The sequence below is a fragment of the Pteropus vampyrus genome, unplaced genomic scaffold (genome assembly GCF_000151845.1).
Source record: "Pteropus vampyrus isolate Shadow unplaced genomic scaffold, Pvam_2.0 Scaffold350, whole genome shotgun sequence".
NCBI classification, from domain to species: domain Eukaryota; kingdom Metazoa; phylum Chordata; class Mammalia; order Chiroptera; family Pteropodidae; genus Pteropus; species Pteropus vampyrus.
The window spans coordinates 480,098-495,595 of NW_011889131.1; the positions used below are offsets into that span (position 1 = coordinate 480,098).

Here is a 15,498-nt window from a genome sequence, read left to right on the forward strand (position 1 = left end):
ATTCAGGATGCCCACATACAAAATGCATCGCAGATTTGTGAACACGTGTATACTGAGAAATGGAGAGGTGCGGGGTATGTAGCTTACAACACAGACAACGTGCTGTTAAAATTCGAGTAAAACTGCTATAACGAGGTTGACTCAGAATCCAAAGAGACCACAATCCTCATCCTGCCGATGCTGCCCATCCCCCGCCGCCTCCAGCCCACTTTTTTAAAAGACGGATAGATTTCCAGAGCACCTTATTAAGATTGTCATATGATTTGCCTTTAGTTCAATCAATACAGAGTTATCCTTTAATTCCGTGAAAATAGCTTTTTCACACATCTATGCACACAGTCACACACACATATGAAACATTGGCAGCAGGTACTTTTAATTTGCTGGAAAATATTTCTAAGAAGTCAAACAGCTCTAGCCCAATGAGCGCGCCCTCCGATTGGCTAGCCAGACCAGTTGAGGGACCTGATTGGTCCCTGATCCTAGGGACCGATAAGAACGGCTATAAAACCCCTGGGTGCAGCTCTTGGGCCCCCAGTTTGCAAAAGCCAGAGGTGCAAGAAGCAGCGACTGCAGCAGCAGCAGCAGAGCCGCCAGCAGCAGCAGCGCCAGCAGCGCCAGCAGCAGCAGCAGCAGCAGCAAAAGCGTCAGCAGGAGTAGCATCAGCAGCAGCAAAAAATCCTCATCAAATCCTCACCTAGGCTTTCAGTATATCCAGATCCACATCTTCCCTCAAGCCCGGAGAGGGAAAGAGGAAAGGGGGGGGAGGAGAAAAAAAAAAAAAAAAACCCCAACAACTTAGCGGAAACTTCTCAGAGAATGCTCCAAAACTCAGCAGTGCTTCTGGTGCTGGTGATCAGTGCTTCTGCAACCCATGAGGCAGAGCAGAATGATTCTGTGAGCGCCAGGAAATCCCGGGTGGCAGCTCAGAACTCAGGTAAGCGGAAAACCCAGGACCGGTTTCTCCCCCTAAGAGCTGTCCTCATTTGCCTCTTGCTTTTGCAACTGTGTCTGTGACGGCTGATCTTGATAATAAATGTGCTTCATGCCTGATGGCAATAAACTGCCAGTGCAATCCGATAGCCTTAGGAAGTGGAGCTCCTTTGTTTTATAAATTGCACGCAACTAACGAAGAAGCTGGGTGCTCTGCTGAGGGTATTTCATTGCATAAGCCTAGCCTGATTGCCTGAAATCTGGCACGTACCCTCTTGAGAGGGGGAGGGGGCGGAGGGGGGGCGGGGAGGCTTGAATGTTGGCATGCCTCAAAGCGCTCTCTATACTTTCCAGAAGCTGAAGCTAATCTTAAGGTGAGACACGATTTGGCTGATGCTATCTCTCTCTTCCTTTACCCTTCTAAGACCCTACAACTCGACTTCCCCACCCCTTCAGAGAACACACTGAAAGCTCCCTCTGCAGACGAATTTACAGAATCAGAGCCCTCAAGTCTGAAAAATCCAGGGCAGATTCAAGAAAACCCTACACGTTCCACCCCCGGCACTGCTCCTTCTCTTCCTCCCGGCTTTCTCCCTGGCTCCATTCAGTCGCCCATGCAGCCCGTGGCCAGAAAGCCCCTTGAAAGGGAGTATTAGTGAAACAGAGCAGCTGTTTCTCCAAGGGGAAGGTCTCACTCTCGCCCTAACTCCTGGAGCAGTTAATTGTGTGTTAGCTTGGCCTCTAAAGGAAAAGAATCCTTAGAAAGCCGGCATTGACACCTCTGCCTTTTGACTTTGCTTGTCCACCTTGCTCCTGTTCCATTGCTGTCCTGGCTCCCCCAACTGTCAGCAAAGATGGGATCGCAGGTGTCCAAACGCTGCAGACGACGCTACCCTCGAAAGAGCAGGTCCCTGCCGAGAGAAGGGCTCTGCTTCACTTCCTTTTGTACTTAGTTGCTATAGAGATGCAGTGATTCACAATTCGAGCTTGCCTAAAACAATAGCAACCCTAATGCATATTAAAACTGCTTAAAGCAAAGTTATAATTTGAACCCGTGGAAATATATAATTAGGGAAATGACTTGTAACATCCCAGAGGCTGCGGGTGGTGGGAGGGGGAGGGGAAGCCTAACCGAACCATGCTTTTGATCTCAGAGGAGAATCCTATGGTATGAAGGCCTCAGATCATTTCTTGCCGAGCTGCCTGCCAGAATACCCCCCTTTCTGTAGGAGAGAAATTACTTTTATGGGAGATCTTATCCAGAATGTAGAAAGCCTCATGCAAGTTCTTTGCGGTTTTCTTCCAGTCTTGCACAAGGGGTGCCTTGGCCTTGTTATTCCACACCTGTGTTTCTTTTTTTTTTTTTTTAATGGCTTTTAATATGAGAGAGATTATGCATACCTCTAAGCACTGTCCTATGGTAGGGGGTTGGGGTGAAACATGAACAGATCAGATTCCCTTCTGCCAATATGAAGGTAAGTTAAAAGCCCTAATTCGGAAGGGACTCCTGGCAAATTCTTCTCTGCCATTTAGACTAAAATTTCATCCTTATTACCCTAGAGTGCATTTTCGGGAGCCAAATGGACTCCCTCACCCTTCCACCTCCTTAACCTAACCACCAGCCATGGCTTTCACCTCCGCATGCTTCCGGGCTCTGAGTGATACCCTCTGGCTCTGCAGCACTGCTTCAAACACCATGCGTTCCACCCACTCCAGCCTCACTCTGCAGCCACCAAAGCTGTGTGGTGGTAACGGTGAGACCAAGAACATGGATCTCAGAGGCAAAACACATTTCCTCCCCTTCTGGCTCTTACAAGCCAAAAGGGTTTGCCTGTCTCCTCACTTTCTCACTCTCGCCCTCCTCTGAAAGGGCCTATCTACTGGCCCCATCTCAGACAGACTTCTAGGTTAAGTTCTCCTGACCCCATGTCCTTGAATTTTGCCACCACACCAACTTGACCCCTTGGAACCACCCTCACTGTCTGACCCGGATTGGATGGACTTGTCTTTTTCAGCTGAAGTGGTTCGCTGCCTCAACAGTGCTCTGCAGGTTGGCTGTGGGGCTTTTGCATGCCTGGAGAACTCCACCTGTGACACAGATGGGATGTACGACATCTGTAAATCCTTCTTATACAGCGCTGCTAAATTTGACACTCAGGTAATAAGACCTTGACCCTCACTCCCACTGGCTGCTCGTCTTTAACTGCATTAGACTATTGTTCTTAGGAACCAGCTCTCCTCAGCCTCCTCACTCTAAATTCTCATCTCCAATGTGTACACACACACACACACACACACACACACACACACACACACACACCCCACATTTTTGGCCTGGAAATAGGTTCTGTATAAGACACTCCCCGCCCACTCTAAGGCACAATTGTAACATGCTGACAGAGGCTGTCTTATAAAGGAAGAGTGATGAGCAGATAATCTTTGCTTTTTCAAAAGACAATAAAAACATTCTTCAAACAAAGAAGTTCTTCTCACTGTATGACCTAGCCTACTAGCTTGTGGTTTGAGTTATCAAAGTCTCCATCCCAAGAATACAAAGCCATATTCTGGCTATTTTTAAGCTGCAGGGTGGTTGATTATGGTTCATCTTTTTTTTTTTCTCTTGTCTCATTTCATTTCTATGGAGCTCAATTTTCAAGGTAGTCTCAGGGAGTAGGGACATTTTTTTATCCTGGCCACGGCATACAATTTTCTCATTGCAAGGATATGCAGATGGCCATGACACAGCGCCAGGAGCCCCCGTAAGTTCCACACATTCTATGCCCTGTCCTCTCTTGTCAGCACGAGCTAAAGATTTTCCTCCCTATCCCCTTCCTTGGCAGGGAAAAGCATTTGTCAAAGAGAGCTTGAAGTGCATCGCCAACGGGGTCACCGCCAAGGTCTTCCTCGCCATTCGGAGGTGTTCCACTTTCCAGAGGATGATTGCCGAGGTGCAGGAGGAGTGCTACAGCAAGCTGAATGTGTGCAGCATCGCCAAGCGGAACCCCGAAGCCATCACTGAAGTCGTCCAGCTCCCCAATCACTTCTCCAACAGGTACAAAATGAGACCACTTTTTCACAGTTAGGGGGGAAGGGGGAGTGGTTGGCTGGCAGAGCCAGACACAGAAGGGAGGTTAAATTGCCACAGTCATGCTCTTATTTTAGCTTGCAGTCTTCCCAGCTTTTGCAGAAAAAAAAAAAATATGTTTGTGATTGGTTGTGACAGCTTAAGCAGGCTGGTTTTTTTTTTTTTCCCACTGTTATAGGAAAAGTCTTCCCATGCAGTTAATAGAAAGCTTCATCTGCAGCAATGTGCATTTTCATTGTCAATTTCTTGCCTTAAGCCTGAAGGGAATTGCGAAGTTTATGGAAACAAGCTTTTGAGACATCAAATTCGGCTGAATGACTATGCACAGTACAATTGGCCATTATAAAAACCCTGGTCAAATGTCATAATGCAGTCTTTTAAATCTACATGTATTTTGAGTCAGCCCCAAGCCCAATCGGATACTTCACTAGGTTACCCAGAGCAAGCCATCTCACTGGACGGGGACTCACATTTCCTTTGTGAAAGGTGAAATGTCTGGACTAGATGATTCCTATGTTCCCTTTCAAGCTGACGTTACCCCATTCCTCTAGTCCCAGGTTTCCTGGAATGATGTTCTGGTGACTGCCTAGATCACATTCTCATCTTACTATTCTAACATGACCCAAAGCCACTGAGCTGGTAATACGCGAACATCATGCCTTTCTGTGCCCCTCACTCATAAGCCAAGAGTGAGCGCCTAACATGTGAAAGGACCGACATCCTCATTCCATGGCCTAGAAAGGTGCCCAGCAAGACCTGTGCTTCCCCACCTGTGATGAAGTTGAGAGACATATGGAGGGGGCTGGCATGAAGGTATGGCAGTGGCCATGCTGGCCCGTCAGATTCAGCCTACTGAGATGCCCCGCAGACTAAAACTTGACTCCCGATGCTAAAGTGCTATCATTCTCACCCTACAGCCAAATTTGCACATAGTCACAAGGATGGGTCCTATTCATGTTACTCTGACCACCTGGGAGCCAACACAGGCTTACCTGATTAATTTTCTAGTCAGATGCTGCCGCCCTTCTTCAGAAGGTGCCATCAGCCTAGTCCTCCCCGGGCTTCTCATGATTTAGGCACATACACAAAGACAACTGGAAGATGGCAAGTATAGCTCCTCCTTAGGGAAAGGTTAAGGCCCCTAACATTAAAACTTTGTAAAATTTCTGATTCACTCTTAACTACAGGTCTGTCTTCAGAACCTGGTGTCAATTTATAAACATCGTTCAGTCCTTGTTATGGGTCCTAACTGATTACTCAGAACAGGAAAATCAAATCCAGCATTCATCTCAAATGGCTTACTTATCTCATTATATCGACCTTGGTCTCAAGATTCTCCTAGGAAGATTCTTGTTACATATAGGGGGAGAAATACCTAATTGCTGAAGACCCCTCTTACCATAAGAAAGAGAAATAAAAAATTCCTAGTCTGACAGGGGCTAGGGACAAAGGATGTGTTTGCGTGGAAGCTGGGAGGCAGCAATTACCATAAGTTTAGACCTTTAAGGACCCTGTCACTTGGCACGTAACCAGTTTTGAGGCAGTACTAATCTCTCAGTTTCAACTGAGGTAGCATCTTTCCTGATGAAGGGGGAGGTCTTACCAAAAGGATGACACAAATTTCAGACTGGGGAGCCTAACCACATAAAAAGAGACTAGTAATAGTTTTAATCAGGCCACGTTCCTTTCAATAGGCCCCTAACATTTTGCTTCTCACCACCTTTAGAAAATGGTCACAAGGAATCCCGCTATCTCCTTCTTTCATCTTAGGGGAATCACAGTTATTAGGAAAGTGGGGAAAAATTGCCACCTCTTGAAGATAAGAACCTTCCACGCAACTCTTACCTTTCTCCAATTATTTCACCTCGACTGGCTGATATTCCTGCTGAGAACTGTAGAGGTTTCCGCTTCCATTCTGGGCTTAATTTGCTCTATTTAAACTCCTCACTCTCCTGAAACATCCTGCTTTCCCAGCCTCTGTCCCACCACTGATACACGCTAACTTGTGCCAATTGGCACAGAATTGTGAAAGGAAGTAGTTACAGGTTCATTCCACCTTCCTGTGACTTATCTAGACTGAGATTTGGGCCTGGGAGAATCCAAAAGCCTGTGACTGGACCAGGAGCCAGAACAGGGAAGTTTTTCATGAGAGAAATGCTCTTAGAAGCAAAAGGACAGCCGGAGTGTCCTCCTGGCTGAATTTGCAAACTACACTTTCAACTATGAGGGAAGCAGGCAAAATTGATCAAGCAGGCTAGACTGTGTGGGGCTTGGGAAGGAATTTGACCAACCCAGATCCAGAGTGGGAAAACTGACGAAGCTTCCAGCTCTCTAGGGCATGGATAGGGAACAGGAAACAGAAGAATAATATTGATCAAGGGAAACAAAGGACTATTTATAAACCCTCACACAGAACGTTCCTAGGCAGTATGTGTGTATTTGGGTAAGCATGGCTGAAACAGTAGCTATGGAGAATATCTGATCTTATTCTTCACCAAGAAAAAAAAATAAAACAGTCAGTGATGGAATTTTTCAAAGTGGGGAAAAAGAATGCTGCTTTAAAAAGTCCTTCCAGGTTGGGTGATCAAAATGCTTCACCCATCAAGTCTTTGCAATAGATCCCTGCCACCTCCCGTAAAGATGAAAAAAGAAATCTCAAATAGTTCCAACTCCTCCTATAAAAGGCGGGCCTTACGCAGAGCTGCACCATTTTTTGTTAAACTGAGAAGGAACGTATGTGTCAAATCCCCAGAAACTTAGAATGTCATAACTGGAGATGACCATAGAAATCATCTAGACTAACTGCCTTATTTTACTGATTAAAGAACAGAGGCCTGAGAGGGGAGTGACCTGCCAAAGGTCACACAGCTGGTAAATGACAGAGTTGAGCCCAGAACTCACATGGCCTTGAGCCAAGCTCTTTATTGCTATTTCAAAAAATGGCAGTAAAACCTGCAGGATACAGCCATAATCCAAAAATAGAATACCAAGTAGAATTGAATAAATATGCCTCAGGGTGATCAACAATTAGATTTGTGCACATTCTCTCCTCAAAGAGAAGGCACATCTTACCAATAGCTTTAGTAACATCAAGATTTGATACCAGACGGCATTCAATAAATATGTGACAATTGCTAAGTCAACTTTTACTGGAGACACATCTCTTAAATAATTTCACTTAGTGACTAATATATAGGAAAGGTCTGTCTCGTTAACTCACCCGATCCCAGATGTCAATGCCATATTCCAACCCTTAATGGATATGCACAGGATTAACCTACTGCTCACTTCAGCAAATGCTGTTGACATCAGGGCAGCCTGACAAGTTTTCCACTTAAAGGAGCTGCTAATGGAGCCACGAACATTTTCTATTCCAAAGAGCTCTCTCAATCTGTCCTTGTCGAGTTAACAAAGCTCCATGAGAAAAGCTAAGGCTGGATTTGGCGGTTGTCACCAAGAGCCGTCAGGCTGGCGAAGGTATCAAGAAACACCAAGGACAGGTATCCTACCCTCTCTGGGCCAGCAGAGACAGCAATAGGAAAGGCGGGAACCCTCAGAAAAAGAGAGTAGGCCTTTTGACAAAGTGGGGCCAGAGAGACACAGCTGGCCTTAAAGAGGAGGCCAGCTACAGACGCTGAGTTACCTTATTGCTGTTAGACTTCTTCACCCAGACAAGAGCTTTCGATGTTGATCTAAGGATCTTCTCCAGCCCATTTGGGAGGCTATCTGGTGTGAACAGTTCTTTCTCGAAGTGTTAGTGTTAACTTCTAAGTTGTAGAGTCCTTACTGGGGGACAGGGGGACGAGGGTCAGAAACCTTATTCTCTAGGATCTAATCACCTTGCGAACTGGACACAGAGATCCAAGGGGCGATGACCTAGCAGAACCCACAAGTAAAGAGGTGCCTGGTAGACTTCTAAAGCTCTTGGTACAAAGTCGCTTATTCTCAGTTTTTCCAAAACCATTTTTCTCCCCCACTTCCCCATCCAAGTGAGATCTGCTTTGACTCATGTGCTTTATAATTCCAAAGGGTTGGAAAATGTATTTCTCTGCCAGAGAATCCCAAATTTAACAACAGCTAGATGTAACCCCCCTCGAGGGAAGGGTGGAGCCAGGACTGTCCGAGACCTAGACAGGGCCTTTCAGTCCTCCAATTCGTTCTGTTCACTCAGGATGACCGCTTTGCTTCATTACCCACATTCCACCCTATTTACCATACATCCCTCAAAGGACCTCTCTAAGGAGTTAAGTTATTCTGGAAAGATGTTTGATCCCATGCTCTGTGAGGTGAGTTAAAAATAAAAAGGTGTTGTTTTTTTTTTCATGGAAGATCTTGTGTCCCCAGAGATCATCAGGCTCCTCTGAGTAAAGGGTCTTTCCACATAAATACTGCAGATAACTGTCATCGGGAGAGCGTTTTAATAGTGAACACAGAAGCAAATGGGTTTGGATAACTGTCACCACCTCAAAATGGAGCAAACGCATCCCAGCTCAAATTGGAAAATATCTTAACTGTCTTTCCAAAGAACAGGACGAATAATTTCTATGCTATACATATTAGACAGTTTAATCTTTTCTGAGCCATAACACTTAGCTGCAGTGTTTGGGATGCTTAAAGGACTTGCACCAAAGATGAAGGAAATTTATACCAACCAGAATGTTTTTTATAAAACTTACCAGACGTACAGATAATTTTTCTTACGGGAATCATGACTTATGGGAGAGACTCATATTTTAAAGCTCCATTTCCTCAATGGCCACAAAATAAATCAACAAATCGACAGCAAGTGGGCAATATTGCCCTATGATACTGGCACATGAGAGATGCGAAAAATAAGGACAAAAGTCCTGCCTTCAATACATTTAGAATCTAGTCAGAAAAACAAAACCATCACTAAACTATCAAATGCTGACCTGTGTGACGATAACCTAATATCTATAAAACATCCAAAAAAGGAAGAGGCCAGCAAAAGCTAGACCAGTGAGAGAAGGCTTCCTGGAATTATTGAAGCATGAACCGTTAAAGACCACTTATTTTTCCATTTAAATATCCTCATTGCCTGGCATGTGGCTGTCTCGCTACAGTATACACTTGGAATACATTGACACTGAAGACAGGAGATTCCTTTAAAATTAGAAATTTAGTCAGGATGTGTACTCATATGCAGAGATACCTGTACACATGCACCAGCAAGAAAAAGGAAAATTGCAAAGAGGCATCAACATAACTCCAAATTTATGCGCAGTGACTATTAACATATGTGTCGAGTGTTGGGCTCACCTCATGGTATTTGACTGAGTCCTGCTTTTACCATTAACCCGTTGTATGACTTTAGACAAGTGACTTCAGCTGTCCCACCTTAGTTTCTTCTCTGTAAAATGATATGATGAACTAGTCACTAAATGATCTCTACACTCCCATCTAGCTCTATGATTCTACGTTTCTAAAACTTTTTTACACATCACCGTCAGCCTACTATCCGAAGTAAATCCCCTGAGCTCTAAACGTGAAGACAGACCCGACTTGCATTGTGTGGTAAATCCAGGAAGCATATGCACTCAAAATACGAAGATGCTGCACAAAAGCTAGAAGCCAGAGCAACTAGCAGCTGATTAACTCTTTGCGTTTGCACGGCTGCCCTGATATAAGCCCAGTCTTGCCTCGTTCTCACTGCCATGTTCTCTTTCCCAACGCAGATACTATAACAGACTTGTCCGAAGCCTATTGGAATGTGATGGAGACACCGTCAGCACAATCAGAGACAGCCTGATGGAGAAAATTGGGCCCAACATGGCCAGCCTCTTTCACATCCTGCAGACAGATCACTGTGCCCAAACACACCCGCGAGCTGACTTCAACAGGAGGCGCACCAATGAGCCACAGAAGCTGAAAGTCCTCCTCAGGAACCTCCGAGGTGAGGTGGCCTCTCCCACCCACAGCAAACGCACCTCGCAAGAGAGTGCATAACCAGGGAGAGGTGTTCACAGCCTCACCAAACTAGTATCATTTAAGGGTGTCCACACACCCACTTTGAGTGTACTGTGCCTGGTTTGATTTTTTTAAAGTAGTTCCTATTTTCTATCCCCCTCGAAGAAAATTGCATGAAACTAGGCTTCTGTAATCGATCTCCCAACATTCCGCGATGGCAGCATTCCCACAAACAGAATACGTGTGGTCTTTCTGCCTCTCCTCAGGAGAAAGGACCTTCCTTTATCACTCTCCTCTACCACGTCTTTTCCCAACTCCCCTCAGAACTACTCTCAAACACAAAACATTCATGGAATCCCCCAGTCATTGTAATCTGAAGATGTGGAGCCCTTTAGAACGGTTGCCCCAGTAGAGTTAGCTGATAAGAAGCAACTTAATTTAAATGCATGTCTTAAGTGCTCATAAAGATGTTAAATGGAATTCGTGTTATGAATCTGTGCTGGCCATGGACGAATATGAATGTCATGTTTGAATTCTTGATCTCTCATGAGCTAGTGTCTTATGGTCTTGATCCTCCACTGTCTAATTTCCTTTCCGACACATTTACCAAATTGCTCAAGCCTGGCCCTCCAACCAGACTTCGAGCCTGCCTCTTCTTGCATCTAATGAAAAACAAAAAGCTAACATCTTTATGTACTGTAACTGCTCAGAGCTTTAAAAGTATCTTTAACAATTGTCTTAAAACCAGAGAATCTTAAGGTCTAACTGTGGAATATAAATAGCTGAAAACTAATGTACTGTACATAAATTTCCAGAGGACTCTGCTTAAACAAAGCAGTATATAATAACTTTATTGCATATAGATTTAGTTTTGTAACTTAGCTTTATTTTTCTTTTCCTGGGAATGGAATAACTATCTCACTTCTAGATATCCACGTAAATGCTCCTTGTGGCCTTTTTTATAACTAAGGGGGTAGAAGTAGTTTTAGTCAACATCAAAACTTAAGAATGGCCTGTATGAGATAGGAAAAACCAACAGGTGTATCTGAAGGACCCCAGGTAAGACGTTAATCTCCCAGCCCACGTCAACCCAGAGGCTCCTCGTGACTTAAACCTATCCTGAAACAGCTCTGTCACATCCAACTAGGAATGACAGGAAACAAAAAGAGCATCCCTTTGGCTTATGCGATAAGGCCTACGATACCTTGGGAAGTGGCAGTTTTTGACTCACCACCTTTCATCGGTGCTGGTACTCCTGCAAACTGATGATGGAGTGGGAGACTTTCCATGAAATCAATCAGGAATGAGTCAATCAGCCTTTGGGTCTTTAGTTCGGGGGACTTGGGGCTGAGGGGGTATAAATCGCCCTGGGCTGTCCAGCCTTAATAGACTCCTCTTACATTTTTGTCCTGTAGCACGCTGCCTGCCAAAGTAGTTCTGGCAGCTGGGCCATCTCTGTAGGATGGCCAAAAAAAAAAAAAAAAAGAGAGAGAGGGAGAGAGAGAGAGAGAGAGGGAAAGAAAGAGCTGGTGGTTTGATCATTTCTGCCGTGATGTTTACAAGATGGCGACCACCAAAGCCAAATGATTAACCTATCTATGAACAACAGTAGTTTCTCAGGGTCACTGTCCTTGAACCCAGCAGTCCCTTATGAGCGTCACTGCCCACCAAAGGTCAATGTCAGGAGAGGAGGAGGGAGAAGGCGTAGGACTGTAGGGGCCACTCCAAACTTGCTTAGGTAGAAACTTGGTGCTTGACTCTCACTAGGCTAAACTCAAGATTTGACCAAATCGAGTGATAGGGACCCTGGTGGGAGGAGGGAGGGCACATCTCCAGAAAAACGAAAAGCAATACAACTTTACCACAAAGCCTTTAAAACCAGTAACGTGCTGCTCAAGGACCAAGAGCGACTGCAGCAGACCCAGCAGCAGCAGCAGCACACGCATTGCTGCCTTTGTCCCCACACAGCCTCTAAGCGTGCTGACATCAGATTGTTAAGAGCATTTTTATACTCAGAACTGTCCTATCCCCAGGTCCCCAAACATATGGACACTGCCTTAGCCTCTTGGAAATCAGGTAGACCATACTCTAAGTTGACTCTTCCCCCTTCCCCGCCCCCAGGCAAGGCTGACTTCCCCAAACCAGAAAAGCTATTAAAGTGTGTGTGTTGTGTCCATTTCGCAAACCTACAAAACCAGGACCCCAATGCGACAAGTCGTTCATGAGTATTCCTAGCAAAATTCCTCTCTTACTTCAGTCTAGTAGATTCTTTTTTTTTTTTTTTTTTTTGCTGTGACCTCTTCACACCGTGGTACCCCACCTTTCTCCCCACAATGATATTTATATATGTATCTATAATACATATATCTACACACATGGAAAGAAGCAGTTCTCACAATGTTGCTAGTTTTTTGCTTCTCTTTTCCCATCCCACTCCCCCAACTCCCTCTGAAATTTCCAAAGCTTTGTCTTCTGTTTCCTGCACAGAGTGATTCGGGCTGACCTAGACCAGTTTGCATGTTTCTTCTATTGTGATTTGGTTGCACTTTAGACATGTTTGTGCCATTATATTTGCATTATGTATTTATAATTTAAATGATATTTAGGTTTTTGGCTGAGTACTGGAATAAACAGTGAGCATATCTGGTATATGTCATTATTTATTGTTAAATTACATTTTTAAGCTCCATGTGCATATAAAGGTTATGAAACATATCATGGTAATGACAGATGCAAGTTATTTTATTTGCTTATTTTTATAATTAAAGATGCCATAGCATAATATGAAACCTTTGGTGAATTCCTTCTAAGATAAAAAATAATAATAAAGTGTTACGTTTTATTGGTTTTTTTCCCCAATGTCTTTCATTGTTATTCTTTAAAAACTTCCTTGAATGAGACTTTCCGAACATGAAGTCAATGGCTGATTAGTTTCTTTAAAGTCACTAATTGACACTAATTTAAAGCGTCAGTATGTCAATGAACATAGTTTAAAATCAACATTTCCCCAGTTTCCTTAAAACCATCTAGTGGCGCCCATTACCCTCACAGTAAAATTGCAACCCAAATTCTTTACAAGCCCGGAAGAATCCTAATGGTCTGGATACCGCTCAGCTGACCAGCTTCAATACTCACCTTTCCTCCCGTTTAATGAACTCTACACTCCAGCCCTTCAGGAGTTCTAGAAAGGATTCACTCTCTCTCCCTCCAGGCCTTTATGGATGCCATTCTCTCTTTCTGGAAGACCTTGTCCTCCACCCTTCTACTAGACTGGAAGCGCCTTTGCTTGTTCGCCTGTGTTACCAGCACTGAAGCAGCACCCAGCTGGCAGGATACCCACAATACTTTAAATGAATGATTTAGAAAGAGTCAGAAGAGGAGACAATTGCATCCGTGTGACAAGGGAGGCAGATGGTTCTGTGATGATAAGGATCTAGATCCAGGTCAGACTTCTGGAATCTGAATTCTGGAGCTGCCACTTTTTAACTGCATGATGTCAGAAGAGTTACTTAATCTCAAAATACATCCGTTTCTTTCCCTGTAAAATGAGGATAGTGATAACCACCCAGAGGGCTGTTAGAAGGAGATAAAATAAGTGAAGTGCTTACAACATGTTTAATACACTGCGATGCTCAGTAAGTTTCGGCCATTATCATTATCGCAAGTAAAGGGGGATGAGAGCGCAGAAGGAGGGGACTCTCCATCTCGCAGACTGGGAAGAGGATTCGCAGCAGAATGACATCTAGCTGGGTCTTGAAGGATGGTCACAAGTTCAGTCACAGGAAAAGGGGGGCTTCTATGGTATGGATTTTTCAAGGAGAGTTCTCATATTGTTGTTTTTTAAAATTAGTGGATTTTCCTCATTTTAGATTCAAATGGGGATACTTTTCTCAACATCATTCATTTCTAGCTCCAAATTGCATTTTCTCAAGTTCAGATACGCACAGGACAATTAACAAATACTAAAAGAATTGTCACTCCCAAGCCAAAAATATATTGCATTTGCTTTTCTCTGACCTGGCCAGGGAAAAAAGAGTACATTTATTTCATTATGATCCTTCATTTTCAATTTTCTTCTATCAGCATCTATTTATACAATGAGGCTGTATATTCCCACTGTAGAACTTAGACCTGAGGTTTCCACAAACTGAGTTCAAATTCTCATTCCTCAACTATCCCTGTGGCCTTGGGCCAAGTGTTTGATATCTTCACACGTTAGCTTTTTTACATATGAAAATATCCCTATGACATAGAGATAAATAATAGGTCCTACCTCCTAAAGGGATCATGAGCATTAACTGAGTCCTACATAAAGCACTTAAAACAGTGTCTAGCACATAGCGAGTGCCCCCAAAATAGTATTTGTTGAGCATTCAACAAAGGTAACTCTTACCATTTACGTAAATGCTATCACCATCATTTAGATTCTACTCCCACTCCGGACATGGGTCTTGAGGTACCACTGTGGATGAAGGTTCTTGTTCGTTTTCCTTTTCAGATCACTAAACATTACTTTTTAATCAAGATTTTATGAATCTGATTGATAAAATATTTCAACCTACCAAAATGGCAAATAATAATATCTGAACACCTGCATCCCATCACCAAGCTTAAGAAACAAAATAGCACAGATATCATGGTCTCCTGTGTGTACTTCCTGGGACCCATTCACACTCTAACAGCTCGTGATTAAACCGTTTTCAAAAGGCCATGGCTTAGAAGGATAGACTTTCTCAAGTTATTGAAGTATACTTAATTTTTTAAAAAAATTTCTATCAGCCTTTCAAAAATGGGGTTCAAAAGATCATGGATAGTCTGTGAATCTGTGATATAAGAGAAGAAAAAAGGTCAGGACATCCCTCCCATGGGGCCTGCACAATTGCTATAAGAGCTATCAGCATAACTCCTGAATCAGTGACCCTCTGATTTACCACGCACACAAATCATCTGGAATCTCGCTGAAATGATTCGGTACCTCTGGGCGAGGTCCAAGAGTCTGCATTTCTAACACACTCCCAGGTGATGCTGCTGCTCTTGCTCCATGGAGGATCCTCTGAGTAGCAAAGTCCCAATCGTTTCAACATGACTGAATCAGTTCTTCAACCCTGGAGACCTCCACAGCCACCAAAAGGTTATTGCTAAAGTACAAGGATGATCTTTTCACTTCCTTGCTTTAGCAGCTCCCCATTGCCTAGAAGACAATAATCAAGCATCTCTACTTCAAATTTAAGTCCTTCAAAATCTGAGTCGATTCTGTTCATACTAACTTCTCTTTTATCTCCAAAGACACCATAACAATTTCCACCTCACTACCTTAACACATTACCTTCACACTATCATTCCTCCTAATGAATAGCCTTCTACCCAAACTCCTTTTCATTTACCAAAGTCCGTGTCACCTGAGAAGCCTTCCCCAGCATGGCCAAGTCTGTAGCAGATTGCACTGCAGGCTGCTTGCAAGGAGAGAGAGGATCTGGTCATCTTTGTATTCCTGGTGCTTAACACAAAACTAGCATACACTAAGCATTTATGAGTGGAGGAAGGAAAAAAGA

At 43.9% G+C, this 15,498-nt stretch overlaps 1 protein-coding gene across 1 annotated transcript; it reads left to right on the forward strand.

Annotated features, from left to right (window-relative positions):
• The first annotated feature begins 533 nt into the window (after positions 1 to 533).
• On the forward strand, positions 534 to 12,799 carry STC1 (stanniocalcin 1). Its single transcript, XM_011378975.2, has 4 exons — positions 534 to 937; positions 2,949 to 3,091; positions 3,774 to 3,985; positions 9,715 to 12,799. Exons 1-4 carry the CDS (start codon positions 820 to 822, stop codon positions 9,983 to 9,985), a joined length of 744 nt encoding a protein of 247 aa, XP_011377277.1. The 5' UTR covers positions 534 to 819; the 3' UTR covers positions 9,986 to 12,799.
• The last annotated feature ends 2,699 nt before the right edge of the window (positions 12,800 to 15,498 follow it).